The sequence below is a fragment of the Silene latifolia genome, chromosome 7 (genome assembly GCF_048544455.1).
Source record: "Silene latifolia isolate original U9 population chromosome 7, ASM4854445v1, whole genome shotgun sequence".
NCBI classification, from domain to species: Eukaryota; Viridiplantae; Streptophyta; class Magnoliopsida; order Caryophyllales; family Caryophyllaceae; genus Silene; species Silene latifolia.
In genome coordinates this window covers 71,847,946-71,862,732 of record NC_133532.1, presented here as the reverse complement: position 1 = coordinate 71,862,732, position 14,787 = coordinate 71,847,946, and the positions used below count along the sequence as shown (strand labels likewise).

Sequence of the window (14,787 nt, the reverse complement as noted above, 5' to 3'; positions counted from 1 at the left end):
GATTACACGAACTCAAATTTTCAAAGCTCATAAAGGATTTGTAAAAATCCTAGGCTGATTTTATTGACCTAAGGAGCAAAAGACTAGAAAAGGGTATTTTATTGTCATCCATTGCAAGATTCTACAAAATGAACCTAAGTACATTGTGATTCGGTGATGTGCCTTGATGACTATGAGTAGTATCGTCCACCAAAAACCACATCACAGGTTATCTAATAACAATGAGAGCTTCTTTCAAATTAAAGAACCTAAGTCTAGTATGAAGTCTAGACATGTACTTAGTAAAGTTCATGCTATGAGAGATAACATGAAATTGAAGGAAATCACAATTCATAAAGTTTGAACTCTTAGACACATGGTATGTTCGCAAGCTAAACTTTTATTGCATTAGGCAAGTGTATATATGCACTTATGATTATAAGACATAAAGTGGTAATATGGTATTGACTACTCGTATGTGATAATCACATTTATTGTTTGAGTTATTGATAACTCATCTTGTACTTTGTTACATCCAAATGGGTTGTTGAGACAATATTGAACCCCATTAAAGTGAACTGGATTAACATAGTATTCGCCCCTACTTACTTATATGAGGTGACATCTCAGAGTGACTGGAGTGTGATGCGATTGATGGCAAGTTCAAGAGGCATAAAGTCATAAGAGATGACTAGTCGATCACATAGACAGACTGTATGGGACACTCTGTCGGGCTTATGACCGCTTATAGAGTTCTGGAAATTTTTTATAGCCTGGATGTGGCAAGAGCTACTATAGTATTCTTATGAGTCGATTCTTTGACTAAAGACTGTTCGCCTAAGGTGGCACAGTTTCAGAGTAACTTTGATTAATGTTCTACGACCTTCTTAATTGGGGTCAAAAGGGCATATTTTGGGTTATGATAAGCTGTGGCTATTCAAGGGAAGAGTGCAATAGGAATTGTCCATCCCTGTCAGGGTTATCTTATATCTCAAGGCCACTCGAGAAGTAATGAACTGGAAATGCGTGGCCACGCTCGGAAGGTATCTATGGCAGATAATTCCGGTCAGACGGTTATTCTCCAGATCGAGGAAACCACTCATGATATGATCAAATGCAAGTACGATCTGCAAGACACCTTGCATTGAGTGGGAGATAGTAATAGGATAAGAGAATTGGTGACGCACACTTGTCACGGACAAGTGGGAGATTGTTGGAGTAAGTGTCCTCGACAATAATGCGATCACATGTTTAAATCTCATAATAAGAATGGATGAGGGAAAGTAATATTTTATTGTCAACTGATCCACATTAATCGGTAATGATTGGTTGAGTAGAGTTTGACATTACTGTCATATGACGGTGGTGATCAGTTGATCCCCTAAGGTCTTACCTCTAGGGTAATACTCTTAATTGATTAATTAATTAATTGTATGTTGATACAAGTTAATTAATTCCTTAAAATTGAACGAATGATTTTGTGAGTGAGAATTCATATCTTGTTGTAATTCGATTAAATATGATTCGTTCTAAGTAATGTAAAATTGTTTTATTACTTAGGTTTTATTTTCGTTTCTGAAACAATTAAAATAAGAATGAATGATTTAATATAAATACAAGTTGTTGTGATTTATAATTCAATGACCCATTTTAAGTACTTGTAATCATGAATTACTAGTTAATTTTTGTATGTGATTTATTTTGTTTATATAATAATTTTTAATAAGTTAAAAATGCATTATTAAATAACATGTCTAGTAACATTTCCAATATGTCACACTATACAAATTAACATTTGACAAACTTAAAATGGACCATTTTAAGTCCATTTGTGCCGTGTAAATGGAGGGGGTTGGGTAGGTTTAGGACTTAATTGTTGTTCTAATTGAGAATTAAGCACAATGATTATGTCTCTAAAAGACCTAAACCTAGCCCTACACTCTACATCTTGAGAAGAACAATCTTGAGCATTGATAGGGCATCCTTCCCTAAGCCACCCGGCCACCCATGTGAATAAGAAGAGTTTTCTCTTCTTATTCCCTTAATTCATTCTTGTATGATATTATCATATTGATAATTGAAAATTCTCTCTAATTGTCAAGAACAAATAAGAAAGAAAATCTCACAAAATCACTAATATTACCAACACAGTACTAGTAGTAGTAAGTAATAATATTAGTAGTTATTTTAAGATACATATACTAATTTCTAATATTCAAATTATTATTTGTTTAAGAGGGTTATCTTGGTACAAATCCTTGAGGAGTAGATTCTAATATTGGATCTAAGTTCATCTTTGGAGCACTTGGATTTTCTTAAGAAGACTAATTAAGAAGGTGCCAAATTAGTATAACCATTCGGCCCTCTTTGTAAGTAGATCGATTTCTTCTTACTTTATTTTATGTTGTTATGCATGCATAAGATCTTATTAATTTATGACTAAACTAAATTTATATAGTTATTAAAAATGTCTAATAAGAGGTTAATGAATCCTTCACATTATTTCAAAGAATTTTTTCAAATCAAGGATCCTCAACTATACTTATAAGTTAATCATCAAAACTTTGCTATAATCCTCACATGATTCATAATCATACACTCTTTACAAGTTTTAACGTCCCAAACTCAGCACGTTTAGACCCAAAACTAGTGTAACCCCCGTGAAAATTCACGGGATTGTTAAAAAAAATTAGTAACTAAATTTATTTGTTAAAGTTGTGACATGAATGCATTACGGATTCACTATTTAACTGTTCATTATAAATATATATTAATACGTCTATGTACATAAATTAAATGGTTTAGTAAAACGGTTTGAGTTACTTAGACGTTCTAAACTCCAAGCCAATCATTGATCAATGACTTTATATTAACTATTCTGCCTTAAATTGTTTGTTTACCTTTTTTTATTCTTTGTAAAAATTATTTAATTTAAATGTAAACAAATGGATGATATAGGAGAATAAGTTAACTTGTATCAAAGGCAAACATTATCACTGTGTGCGGAGAAATTTAACAAAATTTACTATATGTATATCTGTATTCAATCGGGTTCTATTGATGGTAAAAGTGCTAAAGAGGCACATGCTTTTTCGACTTGTTCTTCTTCTATTTCTTATTTGTACTACTCGTGTCACGATATGCAACCAAATCCAAGACACTCTTAAGCCACAGCTTTTGCAGCAATGGCAGCTCTCGCAACTTGCGCCATCTTAGCAGCTGATTAAGACGGACATCAAATTCGAAACAATTGGAAACATTTTAGATGACTTTGTGTTACTTATAACTAAATAAGAGGAGAATAAGTAAACAATCATTGCATTTAGAACCTTATTTCCAAAAAGAATTTACAAAAGTATTGACTCATAAGAAGTTACAACTTGCTGATGGCTTAATATAATACAACCAAGTTCAAAATTTGAAGGTCTGTTAACCACCAAAGGAAAGATCGAACCATAACATTCACACCATTAGTTTAACACTTAAAAATTTTTCAAGTACATAACTTGACATTCACACAATGACAATGGAGCAACATAAATCACTTAAATTCTCATTTTTAGAATACATACCAACATTACTAAATAATCCTTATATACTCACAAAAGAAACATTACTAAATACTCCTTATATACTCCCCTTATTTAGAAGAAAGTGATATAGCGCCCATAGCGACATAGCGCCACCGGATGATACCCTGACTCGGTACCACACTAATTTGTGTTAATAGATATTAAAAATGAAAATAAATAAGATCTTGTTTTCATTTTTTGTTTTGCCAATCACTAATGGGCAGAAATGTACTTTTGTTACTCAACAAACATCGAAGGATTTCAATTATATGATAAAATTTATCAAATATTTCAGAGCCATCACAAACTTCTTATAGCCAAACACCCTGAGATTCCCTTTTAGTCCATGCCTAATCATAAACCTTGTTATGGCGAGGCGGACTGTATAAAACCATGAGGTTATGGAATCAATGTCGACTCTCAGGAAATCAGGACCATCATATTGCCTTATCCTGTCAGTAGGAGCCTCCACATATGAACATGTGCCATTTTTATGGCACCAAGCAAACAGCATAGCTTTGTGACTTCAAAAACCTGTACACAATGGAGGTCAATTGCAAGATTATCACCAGATCTGCCCTAAAGCTCGTAATAAGCTCGTAATATGAATAGATGTAAGTAGCTTCTTAAGGATGGTTACAAAAATAGTAGTATATTACTATAGTAATTAGTAATTTAAACTTTTAGAATGTGCATCTTGTCTTAACTTTTTAGAATGTGTTACGAATAGGAAGGAGTGAGAGACAAAGCTACCTGAAGTATCCGTAGCCCACCATCCCCACCATCACGAAAGAGCCTTAGGTCTTTATTCCAGTTTTCGTGTAAAAAGAAACAATCAACATCACTCGAGTATTAAGCCGCATCCTCCAAGCCCTGCATGTTATAACAATAACATTCATATGTTTTATGTTTATGATAGAATGACCAAGATGCAAAATATTGATCGATCATGAGCTATTTCACATGCCCGAAATTCAATACTATAATACTCGTATGTGTTAAACCTATGAAAAAAAATACAGGATAAGTGAGATATATAATCCAAAAAATATGCTGAAGAACAAATCCCGAAGATTATGGTGAAGACATGGAGGCAGTCCAACGCAAAGAGAGACAATCTTATGTGAAAGTCAGCATGGACGGAGTTGTCGGGGTTTGAAAAATATGCTCTGGTGATTATTATAGGTTAATTAATTATTATTATTATTCAACCGGAAGAAATGTTTTATGGGCTTTGTGAATCAAATCTTCACTGTTGATAAGACTTTCGGCTTGTGGTTTACGCTTGGTTACAGTTTTTCAAGAGTTCTTAAATATAAAGACTTTTCACGCAGCAACTAATCACTCAACAAAACTTTGAAATTGTGACAGTAATCAACTTTTCGTATTCCATTATATAAGAACTGAAGTCAACTGTTAAACCTATTGCAATTCGTGTGTGCGCGACATTAAGCTTAACAACAAATACACCCTTACAAACAGCCGTCATCTCTAGGGCATAATCTTATCGAATTTCTGGTTTACAATGACTAGGAAATCAATTCAATCAGCAACTAATAAACATCATAGCACGGCCAATAAGTTTGATGTGTTGAACCCTTTAAGATCTGAGAAATTGAAGGCTATTGGCAAACCAGATGTTGAGGAGGGGCAAAAACATAAGAGCATTCATGAAATCCAAGGTATCCCGGCCTATGATCTGGAGGAGGTACTCGTTGAGGATGTGACTGAGGAAGAAGCACTTGACAATGAAGTGTTAGAAGATGAAATATGGTATCAAAGACATGGTAAGAAAATTATGCAGATTATTGAAGAAGAACAAGATGACTTACTTCAATTGTCAGATGATGATGTCCAAGGAGAATTGGAGTATTGGCAACAAGTAGTATATGGTTTCATTGTAGGGGCTAATCCACCATGGCAAGTGTTGGAAGGTTTCCTGAAACGAATCTGGAGTAAGTATACTGTTGACAAAATATCCTTTCTTCCAAATGGTATATTTCTAGCTAGGTTTAATACAGAGGAAATGAAACAAGCTGTTCTCTCAAGTGGATATTTTCTATTTGATAATAAACCCCTAATTATTAAACCATGGCTGCCTGATGTGGAATTGACCAAGGACGAGGTAAAAAAAGTCCCAGCCTGGGTAAGATTGCAGAACTTACCCTTAAAATTTTGGGGCAATAGTTTGCCAAAAATTGCTAACCCGATTGGGAAGTACCTCAAAAGTGATAATCTTGCTACCACTGAAAAACAAGATTGGGATTTGCAAGGGTTATGGTTGAGTTAACATTAGGTCAAAAATTTCCAAGTAAAGTCAAATTTCTTGATGAAAAACAACATTATGTGAAATTGTTGTAGAATATGAATGGAAACCTCTTTGTGTGCTCTAAATGTAGTCAGATTGGACATGAACAACAAAATTGCAGGAAGAATAAAAATAGGAAAGTTCGACTACAGCAAAGGTATGGCGACACTGTTCGTAAAGCTGGTATTTTGTCAAAGTCTGTCATTCAAAGAAATTGCACAAGTTAAAAAAGATGTTACTTTAACTAAGGGAGACTCTACTGGAACAGTGACTTGCCCTGAGAATGTGGAGCTTACTGAGAATGTGACTTGCCCTGAGAATGTGATTCTTACTGAGAATGTAACTAGCCCTGAAACTCCTCGGACCAGGACAAGTGATGCCAGTGGCAGAGCAACATCACCCTCCGTCGTAAAAACTAAGAGTTACTAAGCAAGGTAAGGACAATAATTGTAGAATACTCGGACATCCCTATGCATATGGAGAATCTCTCTGGCTCTCCAAAACAAGGGATTGGTATAGATGGTAATGCTCCTCCTCACCTTGATCCATGATGAATCTTGGATTTTGGAATGTGAGGGGGATGAATAGGGAAAAGAAGCAGTTGGATGTACATAATTTTTTACAGTCTAATAATGCTGGTCTATTTGGTCTCATTGAGACTAAAATTAAACCAGGGAGATTGAATAATGTCATGAATAATGTTTTTAAGGAATGGAGTATCTCTACTAACTCAGCCTATCATAGTGGAGGTAGGATATGGATTGTGTGGAAACCAAATAATTTTGATGTGCAATTCTTGGAATACAATGCACAATACATTCATATGCATATCACCGAGAAGGGATCACGATTGCAATTTTATCACACTATAGTCTATGCTTTTAATGGGATTTCTGAAAGGGAATCACTGTGGTCAGACTTGAAAAGAATAGCAAGATATAGTCATGGGCCTTGGGCAGTTGGAGGTGATTTCAATTATGTGTTGTCTGCTAATGAAAGACTAGGGGGTAAAGTTTCTACTTCTGAGTCAGAACCATTCCAAGACTGCCTGGATAGCTGTAGCCTTATGGATAACCAGGCTCTAGGGGCTTACTATACCTGGAATAATAAGCAACCTCCTGAAACCAGGGTATACAGTAGGCTTGACAGCTTTGTGGTCAATCAAGATTGGATGCAGGCCTTTCCTAATATGGTTGCCAATTTTTTACCTGAAGGACACTTTGATCACACTCCCTGTTTGGTAAGCATGAATAATAAGAGCACTACCAAGTCCAGACCTTTCAAATATTTTAACATGTGGAGCTTGGCTCCAGGATTTAAGGAATGTGTACTTAATGGTTGGAATCAGAGAATTGAAGGAACCAAAATGTTCAGGATTGTCAAAAAGTTGAAAGCTTTAAAATTGAATCTTAAAACTCTCAACAATACTCAATTCTCTCGATATTGAGAACAAGGTCGATTTGTCCTAGACTCAACTCCTTAACTGCGGCAAAAGTGGTGATCCAGGTAACAAAGACTTGATGAAACAGAGTATGAATTGCTACAAAGTTCCAAGATTCTTAATCGTGGCCAAGTGGGATTTTCTCAGGCAGAAATCTAAAGCACATTGGCTTCAGGAAGGGGATTGTGTCGGCTTACTTTCATGGGGTGATTAAAGCAAGAAGGAATAAGAATTCTATTTTTCAAATTAAAGATCATAAGGATATCCTATGCAATGATGAACCTGGAATTCAAGAGGCCTTTCTCAAGTACTACAAAATGCTCTTGGGTTCTACTGGACATACTACTAGAATTAGTTCAAATTGTACAAATAGGAGAACTTGTCGATCAAAGACTGCTTGACTCTCATGGAACCAGTCACCAAGGAGGAAATAAAAGAAGTGATATTTTCTATCCCTAATGATAAAGCTCCTGGGCCTGATGGATACTCAAGTAAGTTTTTTAAAGACTCTTGGGAAATCATAGGAGATGACATATGTGGACAGCGGGCCGCCCACGGGGGCGCTTGCGAGTGAAGGGGCTCGAAAACAAGCGTTTGCATTTTGTATGGAGTCGCCACCAATTTTTATGGGAAATTGGAACCGTTCGAATACCTCGTGTCATGTCAAGACACAAAGTAGTGACATGAACACTAAGCAATCGTTACCCTTAGCATTCTATGTCTAGAATGACTCTCGTGGATGCCAATGAACACGGGTGCTCACGGAGATCTGGAGTAAGGGGTGAGGGTACGTATTAGGAAGCTCTTTTGATCGAACACCTAATCCCGCCCGCCTCGATAGCGGCCTCTACTAATGATTAGGGAAGTTATTCGTACTTGATATATCGTCGGCTATATGCATGCAATGCAACATCCAATAGATTAATCCTAACATGTGAAAATTAGACTAAGTCGGTGAACAATTAATTAGGCAAACAATTATGGTCGAAGTAGGATTTAATATTGAATTACATGTGGAAGCATACAAATGATAAATGAAAGGAATACAATAAATTAATATAACTACAATAAAAAGAATTACATTAATTACAACGGATTAGGCGATTTATGTCGAAAATACCAATAAAACGGATGATTTGATAAAACGAATAAAAGAATAAAATAACAAATCAACGAACAGGAATTAGCGATACTACGAATATTAGTTAATTAATACGTAAACTCATTAATCTAGGTCAAGGCAGAAAAGGAGTTCAGAGACGACTGCGTCTGGAACAGCAGGCAAGAGACATCGCGCCCCCTTTGGAAGAGGCGCGTGACAGACGCTTGCGTCTGCTTCCAAGGACGACTCTTACCGTGAAGCTTTAATCGCAATTGTGAATGTTAATTGGTGAATTTAATGGATTGATTTAATTATTTATTCGGATGAAAGTGATTTACTGATTATTTAACATGTGATTGAGTCATAAAACAAGAAACATGGATGAGACGGAAACAAAGACAGATTAAACATGTGAAGGGTCGATGTTAATGAACGAACTAAACAAGCGAATAATTAACTAAACATGAGGAATTGACGATGAATTAATGACTAAACAGACGAAAATATATCAACAATGAATCCCAGAAACTCAACATGAACGAATTGAATCCCTAGAACTCGAATTGAATATTAGTGACGAAAACCCGCAAATATGAATTACTTGGGATTTAAGTCGGATTAGATGAATTAAACATGTGAATGAATATATGGTACAATATACATGCTAATTATTATGATTTTATGACGGAGAATTAACAGATTTAACAAACAAAACAAATAAATTTGATACGAATTGCAGAGGACGGAGGAAGAAGAAAAGAAGCAAGAATCTGCGGCGGCCTCACAAAGAGGCGCGCAGTGCCGCGCTCCTTTGAAGAGGCGCAGCGGTTGCTGCGTCTTTTTCTCGATCGTCTCTCACATCGAAATCCAAAAACAGTTTTAAGGACGGTTTTAGAAATCGGTTTTAATGAGTACTTTCGACATAAACCTTACAATTGTTATACAATAATTAAATGCAATAAATAAAAGGAATTATACACCCTCGGACTTACATGTTGGGAGAAGAACTAAGAAGATCGATTAGTGATGCTCGACGCGAATGCAAGGAAAGAGTGCCCTCGTAAGAGGAAAACGATTGATTAATTAAGATTGATTAAGTGTAGTTGGTCAAATTGGTCGGTCATGCAACGGAGAGGCTGGTACCCGGAAAGATCCGAGCTTACGTGGTCGGAAGTCCAAGCACGTAGGCGCCAATTAGTAAGAACGAAGTCTAGAATGCAAAGGGAGAAGAGAAGGGCGGACACTCGCGTGAGAAATATGAGGAACGAAGGCTCCTATTTATACTAATCACGTGAAGGAATAGGGTTTCGGAGACTCTTTGGAAGTGAATCTCCGAAAGATATAAAAAAGATACGTAAATCATGCAAAGAAGGGCATGGGAAGAGGCGCAGCAGCCCACTGCGTCTCTTGGAAGAGGCGCAAAGACTTTTCTTGCGTCTATTCCCGAGAGGTTTCCTCTGTTTGAAGAAAGAATCTCCGCGTTTAAGTTATGGTAGGACGGATTTATTCGATTATCTTTTAAATATTACGGGATATTATTTGCCAAAAGATAAAATTTGATGAATATGGAATAGAAATATCCGAACATTCCCGAACATTCGACTTTCGGGATTTAACAAATATCGAGAAAATGGAGACGGTTTTTGACCGGACTCGAATGTACTCTAATTATCGCAAAACGACCGTATCGGCACGTAGATGACTAAGAGGTTGACATTTATATTTGAGCAATCACTTGACGATAATCTTACGAATCATCACTAATCGTTCCGCGTATCAAACATGCGGCCCAATCATCACCGGGTGGTTTGCGAGAGGTGCGAAACGAGGTGTCTCTGAGCCCCCACTTTGACAGAGGCTTGGACAAGGCGAAAGTCAAAGTATAGCCATCAGGTCAATCGAAGATTACAACCTGACGACTATGGCGACGCGAGGTGGCTCAAGGGGTCCGAGCCAAGGACCTGTCGTCGGGAACATTTTAGAGTCTGTCGACTATCGGGAGGGTCGTTTAAAGTCCGTTAGACTACGTGGAGGCTCGCCAGCCATAAGAAGAGATCATACCTGAGATTTAATCGAACTTCGCGGGGAATAAGAGATATTGAAAACAGCAGGACGTCAGTAGAAACTGCTGGGGATCCGTTTGCGTCGGTCTCAAGCGAATTCTGGCGAAATTTGGAAGTTGAATCTGCTTGCGTCGGTCTCAAGCGAACTCTTGTTGGGGACATATCGACGACGAGGAACATCTTGATCGTCGTAGGGGAAACCTCGAATGAGCAAGATCTTGCAAAATACTCTCACACGGATAAAATGATTTGACGACTAGGAACATCTGAATCGTCATGAAAGAAAGTCTCGAGTGAGCAGTACTGCAAAATACTACTGCGCCAAACAAAATGGTTGAGCAATACTGCGAAATACTGCTGCGCGGGATGAATTCGGACAATACTGCGAAATATTGTCGCACTGGATAAAATGCGGGCCGGAACGAAAGGAAATCGTCGAAACGGACCAAAGTGATAAAATGTCATCGAGGAAGAGGCGCACCAAAGATGGACCCACGAGTAACGAACTCATAACGGATTTTTGAAAATCCACCAGGAGGGAAACAAAGGAAGAGGCGCAGCAAGAGCTGCGTCTCTTGGAAGAGGCGCAGCGCCTGCTGCGTCTGTTCCCCAATTCAACAATTCCGCGTAAAAACGCGAAATCAGAAGGGTTTTATTTCATTATTTCGAAACACAAATCACCCCATTCTCTCTCAAATCTTCACCATTTTCGTCGAGGTTGGATTCAAAAGCTTGCTTGGAATATGACTAATCGAGGTATGTGCTTTAATCTTGCATTAATCTTCCATATTGGTCGAATTTTGAGCTGCAAACATTAGGGTTTTCGACCCTTTTGATCGAAAATTTGGGGCTTTTCCCCCAAATGGATTTTTCATGCCAAATTGATACTAGAAATGAGTAGTAGGCAATGTTAGGAACATAACCATGTATTTGCTTTGAATTTCCATCAAGTTTTGAGCCCTTGAGCGAATTTGAGACGGTTTGACAGCTAGATCGAAAACTGCTTCGAAAATGGCCTTAGGACTGCCCATTTGTGATGAAATTTGATAGTAGGGACCCTTGGATGATGGGTAAACTTCCTGTCATCTCGGAAGTTTGGTTTGTGACAACTTTTTCAGGACACCTTTTAGGGCATAATCGCCATTATAGCGAAATGCTGCCGAATTTTCGACCCGAACTCGGGACTAGGCTTTGACTTGACTTGACTTGACCCTATTCATCACATGAGTGATCGAATTGGCGGGAACATGGCCAAGGATGGCCGGAAAGGGGTGATTTCTGGGCCTTGAAAGCTCGAAAACTTCTTAACAAAGGCTTGTCGTCATGTGACGCGGCCTAAATTTACTTTAATCGTTGCAGGTGACGATGCTTCTACTTCCGGGAGAGATCCTATGGACGTAGACGCCGCTGTTGTTGAGGAAGCTTTAGAGCAGGCCTTCACCGCCGCGGTGATGGCTGCTGCGAGGAGGTCCCCGAGGAGGAGGCTGCTGACGAGGAGGAGATTCCGAGACGGGCCCACCTCGGACGAGGGGGTCGCCAGCTGAGAGGTGCTCCTGCGTGGGCCGAGACCTGGGAGAGTAGGCACCTTGTGTGGGCTGCAGAGGGTCACTTGTCCTACAGGACGGTGAAGAGCTTGGTAAATAGGAACTTCCTAACTCATTACCTATCCTTTTCCATTTTTATGCAAATCTCTTCTAAATTTATTCCAAAACTAAAGATAGCTTTGTTTCAAATCATGATAGGAGGCCGGGAACATCCGGTCGTTCTCGGGGTATACGACGGCGATGGAGCATTACGAGCGGCTGTCGGAGGAGGAGAGGGCCATGATCGAGCGCGGAGCGTTTGGTCCTCTGGTTCAGGTTTGGAGAGATATCGTGAAGAGGAAGTTGCGGGCCAACCTTAGCCTGGTCCGCGCTTTCTTGGATCGATCTCGGGATACGACTTCCACGTTTCACCCGCCTTTTGGTGAGGTGGGAGTCACCTTGGAGGACTACGGCATGATTTCAGTGCTCGTGCCGCGGATCGAGGAGATGGTGTGGCCGGAGGCCGGCATGAGGGCGGACTCGGCCGAGGCGAGGAGGTTGATCGGCTGGAACTTGTCGCCGAAGGCTGTTGCGTGCGGGTTTGGTACCCAAACCTATGTTCGAGATTACTTTGCGGGAAGACCCGGCATCGGTGGTGATCGATGGGAGGGAGACGGCTCCTCCTCCTTGTACATCCGAGCGGAGGGCTCGTCATGTGGCTTTGGTGGTTCTTGTCTTGATTTACCTCGGAGACAAGGGTGAGAGGTCACGACGAAGCTTCTCCCCTTTCTTTCGACTGAGTTCCTTAGGGCGTTGGGGTGGGTCATCTGCTGGTTTTGCGGTCCTCATCCGCTTTATGAGGGCCATGGTTCGCCTGAGTTGATGGAGAAGGGGACTTCTCCTGGCGCTGTCGGACCTGGACTACTGTTGGAGGTACGAACCTTCCTTTAGACCAAAGTAAATTCCTTTCTTTTATCAAAGATCGAAAGATCGTCATTGACTATTATGTTTTATAGGCGTGGGTGTACTCCTACTTTCCGGGCCTCGCGCCCAAGAGGACGGAGCCGTTGGAGAGGGCCTATCCCGTGGTGAGGGATTGGGTCATGTGCCGGACGAAGAGCAAGCGTTCTTCTCACAACGTCTACCGGCGGGATGTGAACGCCCTTCACCGAGCAAATGACGGCGTGAGTATCCCATTTGTATTCATTCACATCTTCTCATATTTTGTTTTCAATTGATCATAGGAATGACCTTTGCCTTCATATTGTCACAAAGGGTGCCCAGGACCTTGGGCGGAGTACGCCGGAGCGCCTCCCTTTGTTCTTTGAGGCCCTTCGTCCTGGAGCTCGAGCCGCTTTTGTGGACGCGATGGGTCCCGTATGGTATCTGGCGAGCGGTTAGCTCGTCGGTGCTTTCGGGCGCGTTGACGGTTCCCGTCGATCCTCCTAGGACGATGTTTAGGAGCCTTCGAGGCCGAGAGGAGGCGGACCTGGCCGGTGCCGGTGGCGACGACCTTCTTCTCCCTGACGAGGATTACTCGGCGTTCCTTTACGGGAGGTTGGCGTATTGGCCGGTAGTGGTGAGTATCCTTTGTTTTCTTGTTGATTTGATTTTGAAAATTACGACGAAGGATCATCGATTAACGAGAGTTGTTTTGTCTTTGTAGGAGGTCGAGGCGGCGGGCATCGAGCCCCCCGAGTACCCCGAGACTCTCGAGTACACCGACGCTCGGGAGGACGACGATCTCCGAGTTACGTGACTTTGACGTAGCCGGATCTTGGCCTAGATGACTGGCGGATCGATTCGGAGGGTGAGTTCCCATTTTGCATAGTTTTCGTGTAAGAACACGTTTGACTCGAATTTGTTTAATTTCTTTGAGAGTTTCCTTTTGAAATGCAGGTCGCGCCATCTCGGTTCGTGGCACTATGGAGGGTGGCCAACCGGCTACGAGCTACGGCCATTGAGGCACTCGTCGGCGGTCCGAGGTCGTCGGTATGAATCTTTATACCCATTTTTCGATCTTCTTTTTTTTTGATTCTTGGTTATTCCAACCGAGTTGATTGACATGAGCCAATTCGTTCTTTTTGCGGGGTGACAAAGTCGTCGGACGAGAGTTGGCCTGGCTCGGGAGGAGACGGCTCGCTTGTCGAGGGAGCTCGAGTTTCGGGATGCCGAGATCGCCGCTCCGATGGCGAGAGTTGCTTTGGAGTTGGAGGGTGCCCAGCAGTAGCTTGTGTAGTTTTGTACATCTGATTTTGAAACATTTTTGGACTCGGTTTGGGGCGCAAGCCCCGATTACTTGGTCTTTTTGACTTGTTTGGGGTGAAGCCCCGGTTTGCTTGTACATTTGTACTTTGTTGGCGCAAGCCCCGCTTGCTCGTACATTTGCTTTTTTTGTATATATGATGATGGCCTCGAGTGCCTTTTTCTTTCTTTGGGTTGTTTGTTTGTACTGCAGTTAGTTCTTGAACAGTTTGGTAGATAACGGTTTATGCCGTTATCTTTGCGAATTTTACATGGAAAATCACGCGATTCATACATCTTATATACACATAAGGCCTTTAATTAGCGCACAATGAGACTCAAAAGAAACGCAAAAATGCAAAAATTTTGCCGGAAATGACCGGACGGTAGGGAGGGTTACCCCCGAAAAAAAAAAAAAAAAAATAGAAATTTATAAGTTAGAAAATGTAGAAAAAGAAATTAAGAAAATGAAATAAATATATAAATGTTTGAATAATAAAAAGAATCAAATGGACAGTTAAATACACAAATGTGATAAAATGGTGAAAATGTCAA

General features: G+C 40.1%; 1 protein-coding gene across 1 annotated transcript; it reads left to right on the top strand.

Moving 5' to 3' along the window:
* The first annotated feature begins 6,409 nt into the window (after positions 1-6,409).
* Positions 6,410-7,306, top strand: LOC141590221 (uncharacterized). Its single transcript, XM_074410828.1, has one exon. The coding sequence runs from the start codon at positions 6,410-6,412 to the stop codon at positions 7,304-7,306; it is 897 nt and encodes a 298-aa protein (XP_074266929.1).
* Positions 7,307-14,787: the final 7,481 nt, after the last annotated feature.